Here is a 24,945-nt window from a genome sequence, read left to right on the forward strand (position 1 = left end):
GTAGCTCTTGAACTGGAAATAGGAAGCATTTACACTGTCAGTACTAAAGCAATTAAATTGCATCATCATCATCATCATTATTCTGTGAAAAAATAATTTCTTTGGTAGTCTGCAATTGTTTCCAAGGCCCCACTATAGACAATTAAAGTGGGTAATACATTTTCCATAATTAGACTGCCATTAAGTACAGTTATACAATAGCTGTAATCATAGATAATTGTAAATTATTTTTTGAATATATGATTTACGCTTCTGGGCTTACATTATCAATGCCACTTTTTTATGGATTGAAGGAAGGGAGTAGCTACTGTTATATAAACAAAACTACAGCATATTGTAACCAATTCCTTTAGTTTTACCCATGGAAAGTCCAGTACCTGTAAGATACTCCATATTATACATTTGATATCCTACATCACCTAGGTATTGGGCACTTTGCAACCAGTCATAATACAATCTTTCTGAATTATGTACTTATATGATGCTCTCCTCTAAGAAGAAGAATGGCATAAAGAACATGGGGTTCTGGAAAAGTTATTTATATGCACTATCAAATCAAAAGTTATTTATATGCACTATCAAATCAGCTACCAAGTCAAAATGACTCAGATAAAATGACAATTTCAAGATGGTAGTGAGAATAAGAAAATCAGATCAAATCTCAGGGTTTTTTTGTAACCTAACAACTTAGAATATCCATATACTCACTACCTACTCTTTAAAACAAGTTGCAAAATAAAGGGGAATAATTAATTTCTATTTTGGAAAACACAAAGCCATGATAAACAGTAAACTATGCAAAATGAACTCTGAATCAAACATTCCAAGAAATTAAATTTTGCAATACTCTGGAATTTGCAGTCAACTGACACATACAACATTTGACATTTTAGAACACACAAAACCAGAACAGCAACACTACTTCTTGCTCTTTGCTCCTAGATACCTTCATACATGAAAAACGAAAACATTTAAATTAAAAATGGTAAAAAGGGTAAATATAATAAAAATATGATCTACAACAATAATAACAGTGAAAGTTATTAGGCAGCAGAATAGCAATTAGATAGACTACAATACCTTAGTGGCACAAATACTTTCATTTTCCTGAGACATGTTCCCCATGAAACACTGTTTTTAATTTTTAAAGACTAGAAATTTATTACATTGTGATAAGCTCTTTATGGCTCCATCTCCCCTGAGCCATAAAGCAAAGAACACTTTGTTAGTCCAGCAATAATAATATAATGCTATAGAGAAGACTCAGTCCTAGCATGAAAAGATCCACCATTTCGTATGGTGAAATTTTTTGTAATAATGATCTTGTAGCAGAATGCTGACTTTATCCACAGTTATGTCACTTTACAGGCATGCATGAGTATACTCTTGTGCCCTGGAGAGACAGGTCAAAGGAGGTTCCTATATATCAATTACAAAACAAGCAAAGAAAAATATCTTTACCATAGAACAATTTATTCAAATGAAATATGTCTCAGTATACTCATGCTCCACCTTAAACCATTAATTTCTTGTACTTCAAACCTTCTGATACACTATAATCCTATTTTTTTTCATTAAATACACATCATCTTTTACTTCATTCTTCCAGTACTAGTACATTTTTTTTCCTCCTGCTTAGAAATGTTCCCAAATGACCAGTACCAGTATCAAACTCATAAAACATTCCAATCCAAAAAATATAATCCCACTTATTACTGGTCAGTAATCAAATAAAGGTATATTCTATTAGTTTTAATAGATAGTCTGTTTAAGCTTACATTGCGCACAAATGGAGCAATTAAAACAGAAGATAATTTTGAAGACACAATGTTCCAAAAGATGCCCTGACATAAACAGGCTATTTTATGTACACAGTGACACTGTGATAAAAGAACCTGAATGAACTCATATTTATGCTCAGCTGACAATCCCTGCCCAGGGCTGAGCAGCCTGGCAGCAAAGCCAGCGAGTGCAGCACGTGCGAGCAGGGGCTGCTGCAAAGGCGAGCACGAGCCCATCCTGTGGAGAGCAAAGGTGACACGGGGCCCTGTTACAGCAGGTCACAGAGCACACATTAATGAGCTGCAACAATGAGACACTCTAACACTGCCCATATTATATAATGACAAAGGTCATGAGCACATTCACGCAGATGTTAGACAGAAAGACTGGACTGACAAATAGTAAGTAAGGTGGGCTTTCCTCTTAAATGCCTTGCATTACCCTGAGACAAACTGCATGTGAAACTTATCCAAAAGAACCACACACAGGCAGAGGCAATCCAAAAACAAGCAGCAGAGAAAAAAGCAATGTTTGGAGTGCTAACCCATAAGTGGTGCCCTGTAATGACTGAAGCATGGACTCAGATTGGGAGGGAATCTGAATCCTTTATTCAACAATTCAAGCTGGTTTTATACACATTTCCAAGGCACAGCATCTCCTTACATGAGAATTCTCACTACATGGCCTATCCCATGTTGCCACATCAGCAAATGTTCTAAATGTCCTTCTATAGAGTGACCATTGTGCTGTTCACCTGTCTGTCAGCTTCTGGCAGGCTCCTCTCTGTAGGGCTCTGCTGCATGGCACCTCCTCCCCCGAGGTCAGGTGGAGACAGCCTCTGTGTGCCACCCTGTGCTCCTCTGTGCCACCCTGTGCTCCTCTGTGCCACCACAGCATTCCGCACGCACGTGCAACAGCCGGTAACTCAGTTCTATCCAATCTCTTCCCACAGTGCCCAAATGAAATCACTCAAGAGCCAGAAATAAACTTGCTTCACGAGACACAGTATATTAGAACTTATTTGATGACTTTTACAAAAATATGTCACATGTCATATGTCATATTTTCTTCCTCTTTCTCTAAAGAGAGAGAGGAAGTAAAGTAAGAATACATTTTAACAAGAAAACAGCTATTATATATAATAATAGCTTGGAAAAGTACATGAGAAAAAGCAATGTATGCTTAGATGAAAGTTTTTCCAAAATGCAGCATCATATATACTACCAAACTACTACTGAATATGGTATTCATTATAAGAAAAATAAAAAGATTATTAAAAGCTGCACAAGAACAGAAAGCATACACGAAGACAGCAAAAATTGACACTGTCAACAGGTATTCAACCCTTCAAGAAACAAAATATTGCTTAAAAAGAAAGTTCAAAAAGGTTTTCAGCCATCAAAAAAAAAAAAAAAAAAGAGCCACAAGAGATGCATTCTTCACCAGTTATTGAAGCAAAGGAAGCAAAAAACAGTGATTAAAAAGAGAGGATGGTTTTCCCCTAAGTACTAAAAAAAATCTTGATGAAGGTTAACACTACCTCAACAAACATTAAGTCAGAACAATGATTTTCCTATTATTATTATCAAAGGGGGCAAAAGGGGATAAGTCAAGGTCAGGAGAGAACCATTGTAAGCCACAAAAAAATTTTTGGTTATATAATTCTCAGTAGTCTTGTGAAAGAAATTAGTATCGATACAAAGATGTACATAAACACATAATAGGAGCAGCAACAATCATTAGCAATGTCTGCTTCATGCCAGAGATGTCCATAATGAATGCAATAAAGTTTGAGAGGAGATATTTGGCTTAATTGCTTCTGTATTTTTAGTTAACATAGTTCCTGGTCTTAAAAAGAGCAATGGTCATAGTGTGAAAATTATAATCTCCATTAAGGTCTGTTGCCAATAAAAAAGAAAAAAAGTTAAAAATAAGAGCAACCACAATCATCTCTTCCTCCATTAGAAGTGTAAATGTCAGTATTCAAGAACGGGATTGTGTCTCAGAGATAATATACCAGCAGAATTCAGAGACCAGAAACTGCCCTGCCCAAATTAAGATGTTCTGAAAAATTCCACTCTCAAGAGCTCAATTAGGCAACTCACAACAAGGCTACATGAATGAATTACAGCTACTCAGAACAAGAGCTGCAGAACTGGGTCCAAGATGGTACAGAGTGTAACTATTGCCAGTATGTAGAATAATAGAACCAGGGTTGTTAATGCTGTTTTTCTTCTTAAGTGAGAAGAAAATTGGAATACAGCAGCTAGAAATTGTGTTATTATAATGGAAAATTCTATGCACCTTTTCTTTGTGTGAAATTCTATTCCATTTATGACACATTATTTACATTCAAAGCAAAATAATTGGAACTTTATACACATGCCAGTTTACGTATACAACAAATCCTTATCATCTACAAACAGATTTGAAAATCTGCTTTTAGGCATAGGAAGAGACTAGTTTTTATAAATGGTCTTACTGCTGTATGCACCTCTAAAATCACTAAACAGAACCTCTACATTCCCAGCATTTTCAAAACATACCTCTCCACTTACTACAGGCTCTCTATGCAATTTCAAGTGTGTAACAGTCAGAAAACAAAAGCCACATGGGAAATTGGAAAACTCTATGGATTAACTGTTTGGCATGTGACTTCTCTGGGTTTTTTTTTTTTTTCTTTTCTCTATAACCAAATGTTTTGGGTCTGGGGCAAATCATAAATAAGCACCAAAACTACACTACATTTGTGTGTAATTCCTGTACAACATTAAAATCAAATCATGGATCCTTCAGCTTGGGAACATTCCTTGGTTAATTTCTCAAGAAAAAAAAAATCATTGTTAATGCTGCCCATGGCATTTTGAAATGTGGTAGCCACTACAGAAATCAAAACCAAAACTCACAAAAAAAAACCCTGTTGAATGCTGAAATTACTCTGATTCTGGATTATTCTAACCACAAACAAGAAGCAACCATGTGGATAGGCAATTCACAAATCAATCAAGGGAATAACAGAAGTCAGACTCTGGGTTAGTATGTTTGTTATGTTCTTGCCAAAATTTTTCTTGCTGTTAAATTAAAATGTTAGCTTTCAAGCATATGACAAATCTTATTTACTGTATTTATGGTTAGTTAATTCTCAATGAGGAGCTATTTTACTTATGTCCAAGATTTGCTCATGAAGCATCTATAGGGTATTCTAATCCAATAATATCCTTAATCTCTTTAGTTTTGCAACAAATTTCAAATACTGAACACAGGGGCAAGAGAGTATTTTCCCTTCCCTCTTTGTTCCCAAAATCAGATGGAAAGAAGTGAGAATGACAAGAAAGTAAGTTTCCACTACACAGAAGCAGAAAATAGGCTTACAAAGATTGCCAGGTTATAGCCTAAGAAGATTAATTCCTGCACTTAAGGCATAACATAGACCAATCTAGAGAGGACTGATGTTTAATGGAATTGGTGTTATTTGCTTGGATGCAGAAGAAATAGGAAGCTGTTTTAAATATAAGACAGCATGCACATAAGCAAACTCCAGCACGGAACTCTCATCAGTTTTCTTGTAACAGCCATCTCCTAGGCAACATGCAATAAAATGAAAGTAAGAGTACATTTTTGACTTCTGACCTTGTGACAATGAGTACGTAACAATGGGGAGAAAGAAAACATACTGAAATTCTTGTGAATCTCACAACACTACAACGAATTTATCTGCAAGCTAATTTCTTCTATGTTATAGACCAGAGATGACCTGTCTGGCCAGTCATGCAGAAGTGTCTTAGAAGTGGCACAAAACACAGAGGTCTTCACACAAAGGAGACAGTGGCTATAAAAGCAGCAACTTCTGATCCCAGTTGCTTTAACTACATTCCATCCCTCTGGAAATGGTCACCAGCTGGCATACCTGTGCCTGTGCAGTCCAACATGACTTTGAGTTATGGTGAAGTTATCTTGCAAAACTAAGCTGCTTTAGAAACCATCTCTCATATTTGAACACATTGATTTATCTCACATTAAGATACTCTTTTCTGACACTGAGGAGCACTGACAAGGATAATAATTTACATAAAACAATCCCTACTCCTAGGAGAAATTTAAACAAAAATAAATATATGACTAAACTTCCTATACTAAAGTGTCATGCTCTTTGCATGTTAATTTAGCTCTAGTTCAGCTTTAAGCACAATGCTAAGAAATATTTTATCTTTGCAGCCATTTTCCTAAGTTCATTTGAGAAAGGTTACTATTACATGTTATTGATACATATAATAATATCGGCTTTTTACAAATATTAAAATAGGTTTTATATATATGGTGTTAAAGCAACTTTTCTATAAAGATATAGTTTGTTTTTCTGTTGTTAATTAAGCTAGACATAGTAGTGAAATAGCTATGCTTGTATTAAAATGCCTGCTTGGATGGGATAACATCCAATGAACACAGGATAAGGACACCTGCTACAGATATGCCAGCTATCAGCACTCACCATATCAAGAAAGTATGGAGCAAGGCCCAGACTAGAAGTGATAAAGAGAAGGAGCCAGAACCACAGCCAAGAAACATGCATGTTCTAAAAAGGCAGACCCAAGGAGGAGCCATGTAAAATATTTCTTGGAAAATGTCAACTAGTTTATGGATATGCATAGGGGTCTATGAACATGCAACAAACTGATGTAAGGGAAAAGGTGTTTAAGGGGTATCCCTGAAGGTGATGGTGTGGTCTTAGATGAGTGCCAAGATGCACCCGGCCATAATAACCTTTGCTTTATGGTCCTTATCTCCTATCATCCTTTAATAAACTTTTTTAATTCTCACAAGAGAGTAAAAGTGTTTTTCACATTACACATGTAGCTTGTAGAGAATTTTAAATGTTTTCAGTCCCCTATAAGTTTAAGCACAGATCATCAAAGGCAACATTCAATCCTATTTGTGTTTTGGTAGTAGGGTAGCTAATGGCTACAATTATATAACAAAACTACTTGTCATAGTTTAAAAAGAAACCTACGCAGTAAGTTTATATGATAGATCCTGGGGGGCATTACTCTAGTTTTATATTCTGCACAAGTTAAATAGATTTTTCCTTCTCTATCTTTAGCATTGATTTTGTATGTTTTTACAATATGCTAAAATGTCAAGATCCAAACTGTACAACTGTAACAACAGGATTTTTTTAGGAATCAAATATCTCAAGTTTCTGTTGTTGTTGTTATTCTTATTATCTCTTAACCCCGTACTATGTGTTGGGTAAGTGCCTAAGTAGGTTTCATATTTTCAATATTATTAAATATTTAATTAATTATATTAAGTTAATTTATTAGTATGTTTAATTAATTAATTAATTGATATTTTAAATAGTTTAACATTTTTAACTAGACCACACACTAGCAGTTAGAACAGTAGTCTTCTGTAGGAACAGACCACCACATTTCAAGAAAAAGCAATCTACTATTCTGAGCATTTAATGTAATTTCTTGTAGGAAATCAAGTAGAAATTTAACTTAAGAAATGTAATGCCTTAATTGAAGTGCTGGGAGGTTTTTTGTGGGTTTTTTTTTTTTGTTGTTGTTTTGGGTGGGTTTTTTTGAGAAAGTACAGCAGTACAACAAAAATTAAGATGTAGTTATTCCTTTTCCTCTGGTTTCTACTACACAGTGCACCACTAATCAACTATGATAATTAATGAAGCTGCATGAGAGGATGATCAGTCACTGGAACCGGCTCTCCCAAGCAGTCATCGTGGCACCAAGGCTGTCAGAGTTCAAGGAGCATTTGGACAAGGCTCTTAGTCCTCTGTTCTACTTTTCAGAAGTCCTGCAAGGAGCTGGACTCAATGATCCTTACGCTTTGGGAAGAGGTGGGATGGAGTTGAGCTGCAGGCTGTGGCACGCACCTGCAGCAGCACATGGCAGCACAGAGCTGGCCTGACCTTGGGAGGAGGCGCGACAGACCCCTATGGAGAGGAGCTGCTGGAGGCTGACAGACGGGTGAACAGCGCGTGATCACCCCTAAGACTCCATCCAGGAGCTCAAAGGGAAAGATGAGGTAATAAAAAAAAGGAAGGGCAGATTGCATTGATTAGAAATGCAGAAGAAGGAGGCTGACAGACGGGTGAACAGTGCGTGATCACCCCTAAGATTTCATCCAAGAGCTCAAAGGGAAACATTAGGTGATAAAAAAAAAAAAAAAAGGAAGAGTAGATTGCATTGATTAGAAATGCAAAAAAACCCCTGGTGTTAGATAACCTTTGAAACAATATACAGAAGGACTCTGAATGAAAGGGTTGAAGGACTTCCACAGGCAGCTCAGAGGCAGTAACTTCTGTGTTGAAAGTAAGCTGATATATCAAGGTGCAACTCAAGGACAACTTAATCAGCCTCAATTATGTTAGAGGGAGGGAGGAGGTAAAATATCAGTTGATCAGACTCAGCAACACTTCCACACAGCCAAGGATTAGCCAGTAAAGTATAGGCTGCAGGTTTTATAGGGTAACACTTGGATTGTTTCCAAAGTCAAGAACCTTGTGAACATCTCCGACCTCATTTAAGGACTTCATACTCACAAAGATTTTGGAAATCTTTCTATCAGAAGATATCCTACCTTCCTTAATTAGAAGTATGTCAATTACAGAAAGCAAGTTCATGGCACATTACATCTGATGAATTTAATGCTCAATTTTTCTCATAATTTATAGATCAATTTATATTTGTTCTATAAAATCAGTAGGGTTTAGGTGAAAACATCTAGAAATAGTCATGTACATTTGCAGACACTACTTAATTCAGAAAAAGTTTTGCAAAACCTGAAGCTTCAGATTCTAAAAATTGCAATAAAATTTCTAAATTTTATTCTAAACTATGCAATCACCCAACCACTTAAAAAAGTTAGCAATAATAGATATTCAATACAAAAACTTTTATTTGTGCTCTTTGAAAGGAAGTACACTTGGGCCATTTCTGTAGCTTCTTGAAATACATATGTTATTCATTTTATCACCTCCAATGAACATTATGTGGCACATTAAAAATTTCATAAGAAAATTATGGGGTTCTTATGTTAGGTTAACATCAATATGAACATTCGTCTCATTCAGAAGATTTACAGTAGGCAGGTTGGGCAGAGGGAATCTAATTTTGTGTGCCTTTTTTCACTCTTTCCCCTAAATGATTCCAAATTTCTTGAAACATTTAGAAACCTTGGGAAAGTCCAAGCAGTCTCTTGACTGCATTTTTGCCTCCCAAGAGTCACTGCTTATCATGAAACAAACAGGCTCACCAAGAATGTTAAACATTTCATAGTATTCAGAGGTTGAAACATACTGAAGTCCTCTGAAATGAAGTGCACATAGTGAAAATCACCAAGGTAGTGTCACTTTTACTACTCTGTACTGGAAGATACTTGAAGAGTATTTTCAGTCTATTTCCTTGCAGCTGAAAGATTTCTGAAATACAATATATACTTTATGTGTAACTTTTTAAAATAGAAGAAATCACATACATGTATCATTACCAATGCTGTCCTGTTCAGGTGACTATTGACTGTGTGAAGATTTCCAGCTTCTGACAAAGAACTGTAGTAACTAAAAAAAGCTTTCCTGAAACTTCTAAGAATGAAATCAAAATAATTGGTTCTACATAATAGGATCACACACACACACGCATATATGTGTGTGTATGTGTGTGTGCATCCCCATGCTATTTGAGAGTCCAATGATGAAGTTGAAAATACAATTAAAATCTAAATGCAACTCAATCACTGTTTTGCATAGCATAGCCATTTTTGTTTTAGAAGGTAAATGTGGATCACATTCACTTCTTACAGCCCTGAGGGAGGGAAAAGTGCACATTTCTTGGAAACAGTGTAATTCATCAGACTTCAGAGCAGTCTTCTCAGAAACTACAACAACTCAGGTTTTGCAGAAAGAAGGCACACACCTCCAGTTCACACCTTTTAGGAATTCACCTATCTCCAGATCTCTTCCTGTGTGATAACTCACAATAACTATTTCAATAACTAAGTCACATGTCAAAACATCCCATTATGCCTCACCAGAGGGTCCTGATTCAGCGAAGAGTTAAGAGCAGACTTAAAAACTGTCCTAATTATAGCGACTATTCAAACATCAAGATCTAACCGAGTTGCAGCACGGGAAGCATCAAGTTATAGAGTAACCCTGCAAAGCAGAAAGTCTACTGATGCCAAAGCTAAGTGAAAACTATCAGAGTGCTGTCCAGGCTCATCAGCTGGAGAAGGTAGCTCCAAACGCTGCCGAGCGCTGTCCAGCCCTCCGCGACCCGCTGCTCCCGGCCTCCGGCAGTGCCCGGCCCGGGGTCCCTGAGCCCAGGCTGCCTGCCCGTCCCGCTCCCTGCCCACCTTTCCCGGCTGCCAGCCCCAGCCTGCCCCGCACCGCTCTCCCCACAGCCTCTCCGGCCTCGCTCAGCCCTCCGCCAGCCAGAGCGAGTACCCCGCTCTCTTACTTTAAGTACGAGTACCCTGCTCTGTTACTTTAATTAAGGCGAAATCTGCCCCCGAAAGGCAGCAAGTAGCGGAAGCAGGAGAAGGAATTAACTCGTTTCCTGTTACTTTAATCCCTTCACTCCGCTTTTAGCAGCGCTGCCCGGGGCGTTCTGGCTGCTCGCCCGGAGCGAGGCCGTGAACCAGCAGCCACAGCCTGGGCTGCTCCGACTGCGGGAGGCGGAGGGGAGGGGAGAAGGAGGGAAGGGAAAGTGGCTGCTCGCCGCCGGCTACGGCCCCTCGCAGTCGGGGCGGGTCGGGCCCGGCGGCGCGGTGGGACCCACCGCCGCGGGGCGGAGCGGAGCGGGGACCTGGCCGTGGAGGGGAGAGGGGTTCAGGCTACGCACCCAGCAGCAGCCCGTCCATGTCAAAGATCAGGTGAGTGACCGGGCGCAGCGCGGCCGCCGAGGAGGAAGCGGCCATGGCGAGGCAGAGCAGCCGGAGTGCGGCAGGAGCAGAGGCAGATGGAGCCCGCGCGGTGCGAGGCTGGCCACGCCGGAAACCTAACGGGGAGGCCGGGGTAGGGCGGCGGTTTATAGCGGCACACGGGGCGGGCCGGGCCGGGCCGGGCCTGCCTGGGCCTGCCGGACCTTTGTTCTGGCTTGTTCTACTTCTTAACCAAAGTCTATTTCTCTTATTGGGGCCTCTTATCTTGCAGAATAGCACTTCGTGTCCAGAGAGGTTATGGAGTCTCCCTCTCTAGAAGCCATCTGGATGCGGTTCTGTTCAGTGTGCTCTGGGATGACCCTGCAGGGACGTTGGCCCAGGCGACCCATGGTGGTCCCTTGCAACCAGACTTATTTTGTGATTCCTAAATCCTGTTTGGTGCTGCTGGTGGGAAATACAGAACATGACATCAAGTTGACATGTTAGCCAGTGTCTCTTCTGCATGCTTGTGCAGAGGTACTATTTCACTAGACTATAGTTGAAACAAAAAGGTGTAAATCTGTATGAAACTGTGAGGGATGAGTAAAGTAATGGAGAGAAAAAAATCTGTGAGGAAGGAGTAAATCTATCTTTTACAGGTTGCTGAGTGCAAGAGTGGTTAATTGAAAGCTGGTTTGGGTGTTGTATGTTTTTTTCTGAAACATGCAAGAAGTTCTGAAGTTCAAGAAACAAGACTGTTCTTAAGTTGAAACAAAGTCTTCTTGCATGGACACATCTGATTTTTACTGGGCAGCTGGGCGGGAAAGAGGCACCAACCTAATCAGTTTTTTCTCTTTTGTATTTTTTCATGCAGGTAACTCTCCACTGGGCATCGGGATCACTGAGGCACCAGTTGCAGAGGCAGACCTGAAAAGAGCTGTGTCAGGCTCCCAAGGTGACATGCTGGCTGGAAGATGTGTACTGCTGTGCCATTCTGTGTGAGGACACTGGTTAGTTGCAGCTTCACCTAGGGGGAGTCCTGTCTCATTTGTAGGTAGGCCTTGCAGCAATTCCTTTTTCCTAACAGCGCCCTCATTTGAATTGGCAATGTTTCACCATTTTAGCAAGTCAGTGGGGGCTTTTAAATCCTTAGCTGTAGGTATCACATAGCTATATTTCAATTTTAATTTAGGCTTGTTAATCATCTTACCTAGCCCCAAAGCCTATCCCTTGCAAGTACATTCACCCTACATTTATGTGAAATGTAGACACAGAATTCTCCTGACACCTACTCCTATTTGTGAAATAAGACAAATAAAACATCCTTGGCCTTTACTTGTACATTTTGAATAATAAAACTTGACTTTCAAACAACAGTTTTTGAGTTTTGGGTTGGTTTTCTCTTTTTTATCTTGTCTCATTCTGTAATGATAATGCTGCTTAGGCCCTGTTTGTGTAGGCTAGGAAAAGGATTGTGTGCAGTACCTTCAATGTTTTTTAAAAATTCTGTGCGTAGTTGTGAAATTGATTCCTGTGTAGATTTAAGAAAATGGCTCCTGAGCTTTGAGGGGTCTTTTTGTAACCTTACAATATATGAGTATTAAAAATGCCCACGGCTGTTTTGTTTCTGCAATAAACACTGTGCAACAAGTCAATATTCCAGTTTTGTTTCCAGCAAACATTTATAGTTTCTTTTGTAGCACACTTAGTTGGGAGCATAGCTAGAATCAGTAGGGGTAAAATCAAAAATACAGTAGGTTAAAAAAGGTGTTAACCTCTTAAAGGGAATTGAAAAAATAGTAATTTCAGTAGTTATAATGGTAGTGTTGTGCTGTCCTAAGAAAGAATATGATTCTGCTGTAAGAGACAAATATTTAAAGAGGATAGGTAATGATGTAGTACGACAGTGTTATCTGAGCTAGATTTACTAACTTTCTAATTAGCAAATCTTATAAAAATCTGGTTTTTAATTGTATGTATGGTGAGGGAGTAAAACCTTTATTTGTTACTCAACAGATGTAGCTTTTTCATGTTACCTTGATTTATTGTTCTAATTAGAAAAAAGTATTTGATCATAACTTCCATTGGTTCTAGCTCCTAAAAAGGGGAAAACTCACTATTTTTAGCATTTAAATTCTCTAATTGTCTGAGAAGACAAGGGTTTTACAAAACTTGTGAGTATTTAAAGTGTAAATAAGTCATTGGCAATCTCTGTGAAAATAGCCCTCAAAATTAAAGTGTAATACAGAAGCTGAACATTTTTAGGGTTAAATGGTCTGGGTTACAAATCCTATGGTACACGTTTCAAGACTGTCACGTTGCTGACATGCTGGTGACCTCAATTTGCTTTGCTTTGCTCTGGCTCATCAGTGATAATCAGTGTGATGTTAGCTTACTTGATTCTTCAAAGCTGTGTTCAAACACAGGAAAATCTTCCCAAGATAGAAAACTGTTTAGGTTTATTCTGTGTGATTAAGTCTTTTTACTGACAGAATGAAATTAAGTAAAAGTCCAAGCAACATGGTAGAGCATAATTTTCTAGATACATAAGTAAGAAATTGTGCTGATCTAAGTTTTGTTTGAGCTCTCTTAAATATCTCTATCTAATGACTCACCACTAGTAGTTGGTTTTGTTGTTGGGTTATTTTTTTCTTGAAACGGAGTGAAAATTTGATTTTGAGAATTTGATACTAAGAACTGTGGAATTGATTTTTTTATTTGCTGCTATTTTTTATTACTTATTTGAATGGTTTTGTAATAATGTGTTAAAATTTAATTGGTTTTATTGTTCTTGACTGTGAGATAAAGGGAAAATACTCAGGTGCTGTGGGGTCATTAAGTATGCAACACAATGTTTTGTGTACTAGGTCCTCTTAACCTTTTTTTAACTTCTATATTGTTTGAGTTTTCTTTACTTTGAGGCTGGAAGTTTTGTACTTCACTGAAATTTATGTGACTGAGTTCTTTCTTGGAGAGTAAAAGCTTCAGAATATGCTTAACTGTTTTCATAGGTAGTACTTGTGATTATCAAATCAATTATTTGATTCAATAATTGCAGTTTCTTATTTCACTATTTCATATTGTGCTGGAAGCACTGATTCACTTACCTGTTTTTTATGCCATTCATAGGAGCATCATGCACTATGTGTTTCACACAGAAATGACTGACTTTATTTTTCTTTTTCTGCAGGCACCTTGACAAAGAGGATAAACAGATTATAATCCGTTTTGGTTTGAATATTAAAAAAGAATCAAAAGACTAGAATAAATCCAGTAATTTAAATTATTTACATAAACAGCTGTTAAACCCACTATTAGTAACAAATTACTTGGAATGATTTAGAATTAAATGTAAATTCATGTATCAGCTGAGATTCTCAGCAGTTGCTATAGTTAAGCCTATAAGCTTTCAGAAAATGAAGCCCCTCTCAGTGCTGGATATCACCAAACATGAGCTTTTCACCTTAAGATTATGAATTAGGTGAATTGTATTGTTTCAGTTCATGTTTTTATAGGTACAAAATGGAAGATTGCCATATGTCTTAAAGCAATTAAACAGTACCATGGAACTCCTGATCTAGGTCATGTTTTATTGATTACATAGGTTAAAAGGATGTATATGCTCTTTTAATCAACCACATGTGTCTTCTCTCAGCCAAGCAAGCAGGGATAGGAGAGCCATGTGTTTTCTAGATTTTGGTATTGACAAGCAGTTACAAGTGAGATAGTTAAAAAGGCATGGAAGATGATGTGTTACGCTGCAGGAGAATGAAGTGAAGATATGTGTTACTCACATGTGTTCATCTCAGTAAATTTAGATGAGGCACTCTAGAAAGATTCATTTTTAGATGTCAATTGCTGTATTTATTGGTGGAATTATACAACAACAAAGTTTCTGAAGATGGGAAAGGAAGCCTTAATATCATCCTTTAGGGCCATTATTGCTTTCGTTAAAGTCACTGAGAACCATTTATTCTCCTTTATGGATTGTGACTTAGCTTGTTGACATACTTTTTGGTCTTCTAATAAAATATTGGCTGCACGCAGGCAAACTGTTCAGGTAATTAGCAGTGTCATTGTAATGAAAATCCTGAAGTGCCTAATGGCTGGGTCCTGCTTAGCCTTAAACTGTCAGGAAGATTAGAACAGAAGGGATTGCATCCCCAGAAATTATATGAAGTATTGTATCCTGCTTTATTTTCCCTGTGATATGGGTTTGCTGTAACTTTTTTTTGTTATGGTATAACTTTCATTTATTTATCGAAGTTCCCATTGTTACTAGAATCTAAAACATTTGTTATTAACTTGGTTTTATTTCTTGTCTGCATGTGGATTTAATTGCTTTTTTTGTTAATTTTACTACAGTTTGATTGTTACAGATTAATAAAAAAGTTTTGTATTTCTACTGTCATGTGGAATGCACATTTTGTGAACCTTTCTGAGCAAGTCATCTGTAACTTGGTTGCTGGAAGTAAAGGTGAAACTGAATGCAGTCACCCTTCCAGTGGTGAGTTCCAAAGCTCAAACTTTTCAAAGGCTGTGGTAATTAGATCTTCAGATGGAGAAGAGAGAGAAGGAATTGTGATTCTCAGGGTCACAAGGTCTCTGAGCCACTGATCTGTAATGCTACTTCATGTTTAGGTTTTATATGCATGTTCCCTGCTTGGGATGCAACAAGCTGGGGAGTTGAATCTCCAGAGCTCAGACATTCTGCCTACTCTGTGGCTGTGTGCCCTTAAAAGTTTGTATCTATCCAGAAGAGTTGAATAGAAATAAATGAACTGGCTGACACTCAGCCCAGAATGGCTGCATGGTCAGGAGGAACATACTGACAGCCTGGGAAGTGCAGGGAGTCAGCTGGAGGCCAGCTATCATACAGCACTGTGACCTTCCTTTCTTTGCAGTGATTCTCAGCTTCTAGAATTATCTAGGCAGAAAAGCAATAGTACTGTACTGATATGTATGAAAAATAGCAACTCTGATTGGGAAGCAGAAACGGTGCAGAGAGGAGAAGGGGCAATGCCAAACAGAGCTAGCCAGCTTCATGGGTCCCCATTGCAGCAGAGTTGTATTGGACATCCAGGCTGTTCCTTACTGTGGGAGTTGGCACTTTTCCTTGGCTGCTGGAGTTAGTGTGCCTCCCAACCAAGTCATAATTCAAGTTTTTGAATTCTCTTGCCCCAGAAGTTACTGCCCTGTTCTCCCATGTACAGACACAGACATACTGGTACCTCAGAACATGCTCTTGTGCACAGGCAATGGCAGATAGGCTTTGTGACCATGTAAGGCACTGAATAATCTTTGGGTGAGGAAATAGTTCCATCACTAACCTGTCCACTTAATTTAAGTTCAGCTTATATTTACCTATTTTAAGCAATTAGTTTCTATGTATTGTAACAAAGTAGATAAGGGAGTGATGTTGCTTTATTTCTTATTTTAGATATTTCAATTGAAATATTCTTTGTAGAAGACCAGCAACAGACACTTGTTTTCATAAAACTTATAAAACAAGGAACACCACTTGTAAATCTAATACAGTTAGATGGTTAGATACTAGAGTTACCTAGAAGAATGTAATGAAGTTCAAGTGTTGTCAAGCCAGTCAGGCCCTGACTTTTTCCCCTATGACAGCTAGCTCCACTTAATCAGGAAATCTCAAACATTTCCCCTTGAGTTCTGTGAGGTGAATGATTGCTTGCAGTGGCACTGCAGGTTTGAAAGAGTCCTCTATTTCCATTTCCTGTATTTACGTATAGGTGAGACCACAAGAGATGTTCCAGATCTAAATGAATTCTCTGCAATAGAATTGTACAGGCTTAAAATAAGTGTCCAAACATTATGCTTAAAATTTTCTGAATCTTTCAGAAACTTTTACTTTGCAAGGATATTCTGTGTTTTTCCTCTACTCTTCTTTTTTTTTTCACTTTTACAAATTGAATTTCTTTCATCTACTGTTGTAAGTTATGCTTTCTGAACCTTTTCATGTTTTAATTGCTTTTCAGCATTTTAGGTTTTCTGTATCCTTAGAGAAGTCCACCACACAAATACATTTACTGTAGCTGTGGAGTTTATAAAAGACAAATAGAAAGTAATTTTTTGCCTTCTTAGACCCAGATAGATCAACACCTTTGAATTAACATAAGAGCTGAATTACTGTCTTTGCTATAGTTTGGTTTTTACTGCTGATTAGTCACGTTGTTCCCCATGTCACAACATGGGGAACAAGCTCAAAACTTTTGTTGCTATTTGTCCCATTTAAAATTTTCTTTATGGTTCACTTCTATATGTAGTTTCACTAATTAAGAGGAGTCAGTACCATGCTTCAGTGAAAGAGATCAGGGGCAGTATCTGTAGCCCATTAGGAGCTTATTGCCTCCTCATACAGTTCAAAATCTCTTTACGCATTTTTAAGTATGAAAAACTACTGTCTTGCAAGCCTAATGAGGCAGATATCTGCAAGAATCTGTGCTGCAGAATGAATTGTTGTATCCTTGTTTCAGAAATGTTGTATGTGTCATTTAGACCAGTGACTGCTACAAGCAGAAGGGAATAAGTTTTATATTAATGACTGTGTTTGACAGCCTGGCTTCGTAATCTGTTTTTCACTGACTTTTCCTTTTTATGCTAATAGTTATGCTCTCATCTGGAAAAATTAGACTAATACAATTTTCCAAAAGCTATTAACAAGACTTTTAATATTAAGATGGCTATATATACTAATGTGCCATACCAAAACTGAGCTTTTGTTGTGGGCATGAAATGGGGCATGGTTAGGGTATATTTTGGAGTTGCAGATCATGGAGGAAAGCCTACAGGCTTCAGAGGGCATAGAGCTTCACTCAGGATGTGGCATTCTTGTCATCAAGCATCCACTAGGTGAACTTTCTGAAGTTGGTGGAAATAAAGTAAAACCCAGCCTGATTTCAATTTTTCAGTATTTGGGTGATTGTTGATTCTTGGAGGACCTGACAATCTTGGGGACATGAATATCCATTTGCTTTTTCTGATGCTTTTTCTGACTTCATCACATCCAGGAAATAAAATAAATGATCTTGTAGATGAAATGAAAAATATTTTTCCTACCTGTTCAAGTCCATCTTTGTTTAAAAATACTGTTCTGTTTATGACTTGAAGTAGCTTAGAACAATATTATTTGATAGTCAGAAACTATGGTTGTAGCAACTACAAAACCTGAATCTTTTTTCTTGCATGGCATAGCCAACACATTCTTCCAGTTGAACTCCCATGTGTAAGTCTTAAGAAAAAATTAATCACAATCATTAAAAAAACCTTTAGACCGAAACCTTTAGACAGTGTTATAGAGTTCTATGTACAATAGCTTTTGGGACTTCCTCAGACCTGTATAAAGTCCTCTGCAATCCACAGATTTTACAAGTTCATATAAGGACTTTCTATCAAGATACGTACACGACTACACAGTTTTCAGAGGGAAACTTGCCAATGTTTTTTTGGACTAAGCTGAAGAATAAGCATCTTTTTTCACTGAAGGTTTTTTTTTAATATTCTCTAGAATCCAATAGCCCAATTTGTACATAGTTCCTAGAACAGCAAAACTTTTATCTTTAAATTCTGTGTAAATGTCTTTCAAAAATATCCTTTGAAATTAGATATATTCCTTGGGTTTCACTATGCTAAGAGAAGTTAACAAATACCCTTTGTTTCATCTTAGCTCTGTTGCTGCTATGTTTCATTTGAATCTAAGTAAAATACAAGTTTGTATTAGCGGGTTTATGTGGAAGCAGAAGCATTTACATGTGCACCAACATCCAGGCCGGCTAAGATAGCAGTGTTTTGTTTTTATCAAGACTCTGTACCATATATGGTAGATGAACATTTAGTTGTATGGTAGAGTTGGATCCTAAACTTCTGAAACTTTGGCAGAGATGTTTTGATGAACTGAAACAAAGGGTCTGATTTGCTGCAGCTCTCCCTTACCACTAAAATCCAGAGAAAATTGAGTCATGCATCCTTCTTCCTCCTTTTTATCCCAAATACTAATTAAAACCATTAGTTCAATGAATTGAGCTCTTTTATACATACGAACATTCGTAAGTAAATCGGTAGGTACTGACTCCCAATTTGTGACCAAAAGTCTAAAGTACCTTAAAAAATAATGTTTCTAACATGAAAGAAAAGAAATGGACTGTGTGTTCATATCTGACTCTGCGTTTCCGTGTGGAAAAAGAAAGCCAAAGCACCTGTCGGCCAAAATGGAGAATATTATTAAGTATTATTAAGAATCCATTAAGTAACATGGATCATTGGAGAATACATTGCTGGGTGGCGTAGTACTCTGTTGGCCATGCTTAAATGCAGCCTCCCTGTTGGCATTTCAGTTTTTACTCCTGCTTAAGCTTTGAACTCAGCAAGTAATTGTCACTTTTCCACCCTTTACTGATGTTTAATCAAACATGGAAAAGAAACCAAAACAAACAAACCCCCTCTATTCAGTCTTCATTCAGTACTCAGATATGAAAGGATGTTTATTTTTACACTAATTACCTCATTGTAATTTTTTGCATAATGTTATAGTTGGAATGAATAGATCTCTATACACTGCATTTTGGTTTTCCATATCAAATGCCCTAAATTGTCATGCTAATTTGCACAGACAAGTCTGCTTTTCATTAATTTTATCTATATTTTGTCATACATGTCCTTGTTTTTATCATTACCTTCTTCTAATTTACATAATCATAAGGTTTTGAATGAATGTCAATAATAATTTGTTTTAATAAAATTTACTGTAAGTAGTTATTATGCATTTAAGAGCTGCAGTGTATGTACACAAGAAATGTATTTTGTCAGTGGATGTTGCTTCTCATCTGTTGTATCTCTAGTACTTCTTTTGTCCATATACATTGCTTTTTTAATACATTCTAAAATATTATTAATCTAAAATATAATTAGTCAAAGGGATCAAAAAGTAGTTGGCTATTTATTTTAGAGAGATTGACAAGATCTGTTAAAAATGGTTTTTATATTCACTTACTAAAGCTTTGAATAAATGCAAGACAATAATGCAGTTTTTCAAAGGCTTAAGATAAGGGCTAGCATTTCCTATCAGCATTTGAGATAGAGAAAAGGTTGGTAATTTAAAATTCTTTCAAAGTTGTTAAAGTGGAATGTTATTTCAAAATAGAGGAAAAATGCAGAAGAAAGCTTAGGACAAGCTGTACTGATTTCCTGAACCACAGAAAAATGTAATTTAAGCTTTGCATTTAGGCAGCTCTTCAAAAATCTTGGTTCAATTTGATTTCTCACAGTCATTGTGAGCTCTTAGGTTTTGCCTGGAAGAAAAGTAAAATTTCATACTTAGGTTGTAAGGCTTGGATTCTGTTAAATTTCATCAGCAGTGGTTGTCACAAATCTTTGGACATCCATCTTTCTCTTCCTGATCAAATTTCCTTGTGACAAATACATAAATTGGAGTGAGGAGGCCAATAGCTAAGAAGGAAGGTAATAGGTCAACTAGCCAGAACTTTTTGAAGTTTAATGAATGATTTTTCATGTTAGGGTCCTTGGGCTTTCTGGAAGCAGTCATTTTCTGGGAGCACCTATAGTTTATAAGTCAATTCATATTAAAGAAACCAGGATGGGCTATAGTGTATGGTATTTATAAAAGAGAATCTCAAAATGTCCTGTGCCTCCCATGAAGAAGTTTGAAAAACGCTGATCTGAAATTATACTTTAAGAGGTGTTTCAGTGTAGTTTGTGTAAAATTGCTTTGTAGATATTCTGTAGGAATGCTTCCCATATATACAGAAGGCAGAAATGTACTTGAGATTCTGGCATAGCCCTTGTTTTCAAAAAACACAGTGCAAATTCATGAAAAAGTCTTAACAGAAGATCTTCAGTAACAAACTAAAATAAGCATCTTGATTAGGCATACCTATATATCCATTATGAGAACATGCTGAAATTGTTTTGTACTAGTGAAGCAGGGTCTTATCAAGAAATCCTGTCAGTCTTGTATAAATTATCTTTTTCAGTGTTGTCCTTCTTCCCCCCACTCTTGTGTTTCACTTCACATGACTGGACTTTGTACCCATGTACTGATACGTGTACAGCCATTTTGTTTGCATAGGAGAGGCAAAAACTGAAACAATTCCATGCTGCAAGGTAAAACACCCTTTCTGCCCCAAAGTCTGTTCCTTATATATATTATTTATATTGTGAACATTGGGGTAATGTGTAGTTAGAGATCATATTCTTTCACAGCTCAAAGAAATTCTTCATGTCAGGAAGTAGGCAATTATGAGAAATAATAACATATTCAATGTTGTCTTTTCTGCATTAACTTAATACAGTGTCTTTTTTACAATGAAGAAGAGATTGCTGAAACCCTACACTCATGTCTGTAAGATACTATCAAGTATAGTGGCAAATTATTTTGTAACAGAATGCACTTTGCTATCAGGTATTGCAATGGAGTAGAACATTCCCTGCTTTGAACAGATTATAATGAGTATAAGCATTACTTTAATTGTGAAAGGATTTTGAAGAAAATAGAAAGCAGGGTCTTTATGAACTAGAAGACTTTCCAGCTGTGCCACAGCAGTTTTTTCTTAGAACTTAAGTTCTGGTTGTTTAAAATGTAATGTTGAAAGTGTATGTAATTTTGATTATGGAGTCTGATTCAAGGATCAAATGGAAATGAATTGTTAAATAGTTTTGGAGGGAGATAGGTTCTGAAATAAGCTTGTAGTTTTGAAGTGACTGGTTCATGGTACAGTGTGTGTAATCTGAAAAAATCCACTCAGTTCAAAGGTGGAAGTAACTTTTAAAGGGATATTAAATCTAATCTTTTCCTTTGAAACCTCATATACATTCACCTTGCAAACTGGGAGTAAGCATAGCTACTGAGGGGAAAGTATCTGTAAGAGGAATCTCTGAGATAGAGGAGAATGGCAAAGAGTAACAGAAAAAGGGAAAATGTAAGAAAAATTCATCACTTCTTGATAGGATGTATCTGCCGGGCTTAAACAAAACAATTGCATTTGAGCAACCATACTGAGACAAGAAGGAAGATGAAAGAGAAGCCTATATAACCAAAACAAGTGTTGGAACAGATCTGACCATACCTATTGCTTGCTATGCAGTTTTGTAATGATTCATTAATAATATGTATTCCATTCATCCTGTTTTCTCACAAACATGTATTTTGCTTTTGCCCCCAGGATGCTGTGTAGGTGGATTTTAGTAAATATGTGTTAAAGCCCCGTCAGTCCAACAGCTGAGGCTGCGCTGACAGAGGAGAGCCCCAGTCCCCAGCAGGGAGCACTGTGTGCTGCTGGCCCTGGAAGAGCCCATGTTGAGGGCAGTCATGGAGGAGGCAGGCAGCGAGGCACAGCAGCACCGAGAGCAGGGACTGCTGCTAGAGAGGCAGGGACAGTAGCAGCACCTGGGCAAGCAGAATCGGAGGAGTCGAGCCACTGCATCTGAAAGGTATTTAGCCTCAGTTTACATCGATGGCACACTGATATAGGGTTCTTGAGTAACAAGGGATTTCAAATAGGGTAGAGCAGGGTTTAGAAAGATAACGATTGCAGAAGAATTTGTGGGGCGGCTGCTTGATTGTATGAGCGGAAGTTTGGGGATGAGGATGAATGAAATATAAGTAGTTCCGGTGAGAAATTGAGAGCAGGACTACAGGACAACTGAGATGGCTTTTTAATATGTGCTTAACAAGAATTGTGACTACGGCACTCTAGACTTTGAACACACAAGTTTGAAGAGTTTCAGGTATGCACTGATTTTTGATTTTTTTGCATCATGGACCAAAATTTCAAATTTGGTGCAAAAATGGCCTTTTTGTCTACCATGCTAAAGAATCAGATGACTAGCCATACTCATAAGGAAATCTTAGGGTACAGATCTCAAACAGATCTATTTTTCTCTGTTATTGTTTATATTCTGCACTACTGACAGAACTGACTATTATGATGAAGAAAACTAGAAGCTATTGACATGGGTTAGTCACAAGAGTAACTCTTAGCATCCAGGTCCTCTATTATTGTAATAAATAACTGGGTGTGTTCTCTACTATACCAGTTGTCTAATAACAGCAGTATTGTCCTGAAAAAGGCATTTTGGACAGAGGAATTGATACATTCTTTCTCATTGTTTAACAGAATCCATCCTTTAAAAACATAAGGTTGTGTTGTATGTAAAGGCACAAAGCAAATAAAAAAATATTTTTTAAAAACTTATTTAAAAACATTCTCATACAGTTGGAAAAGCACGTTCTTTGCTTCAGAAATACTGGCAGCATGCTCTAGACCAAGCCAAAAGATAATGAGACCCCTGGAGCTATTACTGAGAAACTTTCAAATGTTAATGGAAAAGCTAATGCTGGTGTACCACAAGAAAAGGTGTGCTATAAAATAATAGAAAAATGCCTTTTTTGAATACCTTTTTAGTTTATTTATGATCTTATAATGTCGTACAAAATAAGGTGAAAACGAAATAAATTCCTATAATTTTGAGCTACTGATAACTTTCATTTTGTCATGTTGGAATTTTTCCTCAGCAGAAAAAAAAATGTTGTTCTGTTTTAACAGCAAGAATTTACAAGTTTCATAGGGTTCCTATGTAAGCAAGGAGTAAATAACCAGAGTAAAAGAAAGGGAGGAAGGAAGGGAAGGAACAAGAGTTTCCTATTTACACAGGGCAGAACAAACCAAGATACCTCTGGCTTAAATTGATGTTTTTCCTTATTGCTGTAATACAATATTTGCATTTCTACTGTTTATTCAGGTATTTTTATTTTCTGTCTGTCTCTAAGAATACACTTAGCCTCTTCCTGTATTGTAGACTTATATTTTTTATCTTAGAATTATTTGCTGTTTCGGTATCATTCATTTTAAGACATTAATTTTATTTTTTAATTAATCCTATGATGTTTAAAATCTATCCCTCAAATATTTTCCAAGCTAAGTATAGACACATTTTTTTTTAAATTTTTGATGGGAAAGTCAGTTATTCTTTTGTAGAATTCCTGACATTAGTAAATTATCAAATAATTGGAATTGGGTTACACATTTGGGTAATATGTATATGTCTTGTTTTGTAAATGTCTTTGCCTTTTGTCTGCTACATTTTTTAGCAGATTCTTGATCTATGTATTTTGCAAGCAGACTGCTATGAAGCCACTATGCGGCTCATCTTTCTTTTCTCAATTGTATAAATGTTCTTTCTAGGGTAAACATTTTCCTGGTTTGTAAGACCTCCTAATTTCATGATCCTTACATGTTGTTTTCAATTTTGTTTTGCAGTGATTGTATTTTATTTTTAAGCTGTTTTGTACTTTTATTTTTTTAGTGAATAATGCTAGTGGAGTATCTCATCATTAAAGGTGGTTATAAAATTACTTACCATCTTCTTCCCCCCCTCCCCTTTTCTAAAGCTCTTTTTTCATTATGTTATTTGAGGGGAAAATGGAAATGGTGAATGGATAAAGCTATTATGTTTGTTTTAATTTTGTATTAGGTGCTGAAAATTGGGTAATTTGAGAGTTAATCTTTTAACTCAAGTCAAAATAATGCAGTAAAAATATCTCCCAGCCTAAAAGTACAAAAAAAAATGCTTTGTGGTTTGCTTTCTCCTTGAAAGTGCTAAACAGGCAATTTTTCGTGTTTAAAAGTAAGTGAGAGTAATTTCTTTTTTAAATTGCCTCATTTAAAAAGAAAATACTTTTTTTTTTTTTTGTTTAAACCCATTTTTTTTCCTGCTAGAATGACTTTTGTCAAAAAAAATTCCAAACCATTTCATTCATAACTATTTGCAGAATGAGGACAACATTCCATGGATATTAGTTGTAGCACAAAAGTAACATAAACCAGATTTTCCGGTTTTAGAAACTGCAGGGAAGGAGCTTGGTCTTTAATAAGGCACTGCTTGTCTATTTTTAATGTCTCTTACCCATGCAAATTAAGAGGAAGGAGAAGATGTTTGTTTGTGTCCTGTGAGCCTCCTGCTTATAGCAGCAACATCATAAGTCAGTTGGTCTCAAGGGAATTTTTTTTGCTTTATAAGCTTTGCCATTTCTCTCCCTGGTAAAAGTTCACTTTTAGATCTAGATAGATTCAGTAACAGCAAAGAAATTTTTGGCTCCTGGTAATCAATAAAAGTAATTTGCCATTGGATCCATTTATTCCTTTTCATTTTAAATGTGGTGGGTTGGTCCTGGCTAACAGCCAAGAACTCACACAGCTGCTCACTCCCTGCCTTCATTCCCCAGGGATATGGGGAAAAATTAGT

At 37.0% G+C, this 24,945-nt stretch overlaps 2 protein-coding genes across 5 annotated transcripts in view; one reads left to right on the top strand and one right to left on the bottom strand.

Moving 5' to 3' along the window:
- Positions 1-10,789, bottom strand: part of PUDP (pseudouridine 5'-phosphatase) — a 63,187-nt gene extending 52,398 nt beyond the window's left edge. Inside the window, exon 1 of the mRNA XM_058825053.1 lies at positions 10,644-10,789. Coding sequence (XP_058681036.1) covers positions 10,644-10,719 — 76 coding nt within the window. The 5' untranslated portion in view covers positions 10,720-10,789. The remainder of the gene's footprint in view (positions 1-10,643) is intronic.
- The window catches only part of STS (steroid sulfatase), a 106,458-nt gene continuing 92,041 nt past the window's right edge, over positions 10,529-24,945 (top strand). The window contains exons 1-4 of one of the 4 annotated variants that reach the window (XM_058825051.1): positions 10,532-10,674; positions 10,955-11,199; positions 11,537-11,716; positions 21,864-22,131. The gene's annotated coding sequence lies outside the window, so the exon portion shown is untranslated. Of the gene's footprint in view, positions 10,817-10,954; positions 11,200-11,536; positions 11,717-21,863; positions 22,132-24,945 lie in introns of all 4 variants that reach the window. The other 3 variants (XM_058825049.1, XM_058825050.1, XM_058825052.1) reach the window with 3 other exon arrangements.

This window comes from Ammospiza caudacuta, chromosome 2, assembly GCF_027887145.1.
Source record: "Ammospiza caudacuta isolate bAmmCau1 chromosome 2, bAmmCau1.pri, whole genome shotgun sequence".
Lineage (NCBI taxonomy): Eukaryota > Metazoa > Chordata > Aves > Passeriformes > Passerellidae > Ammospiza > Ammospiza caudacuta.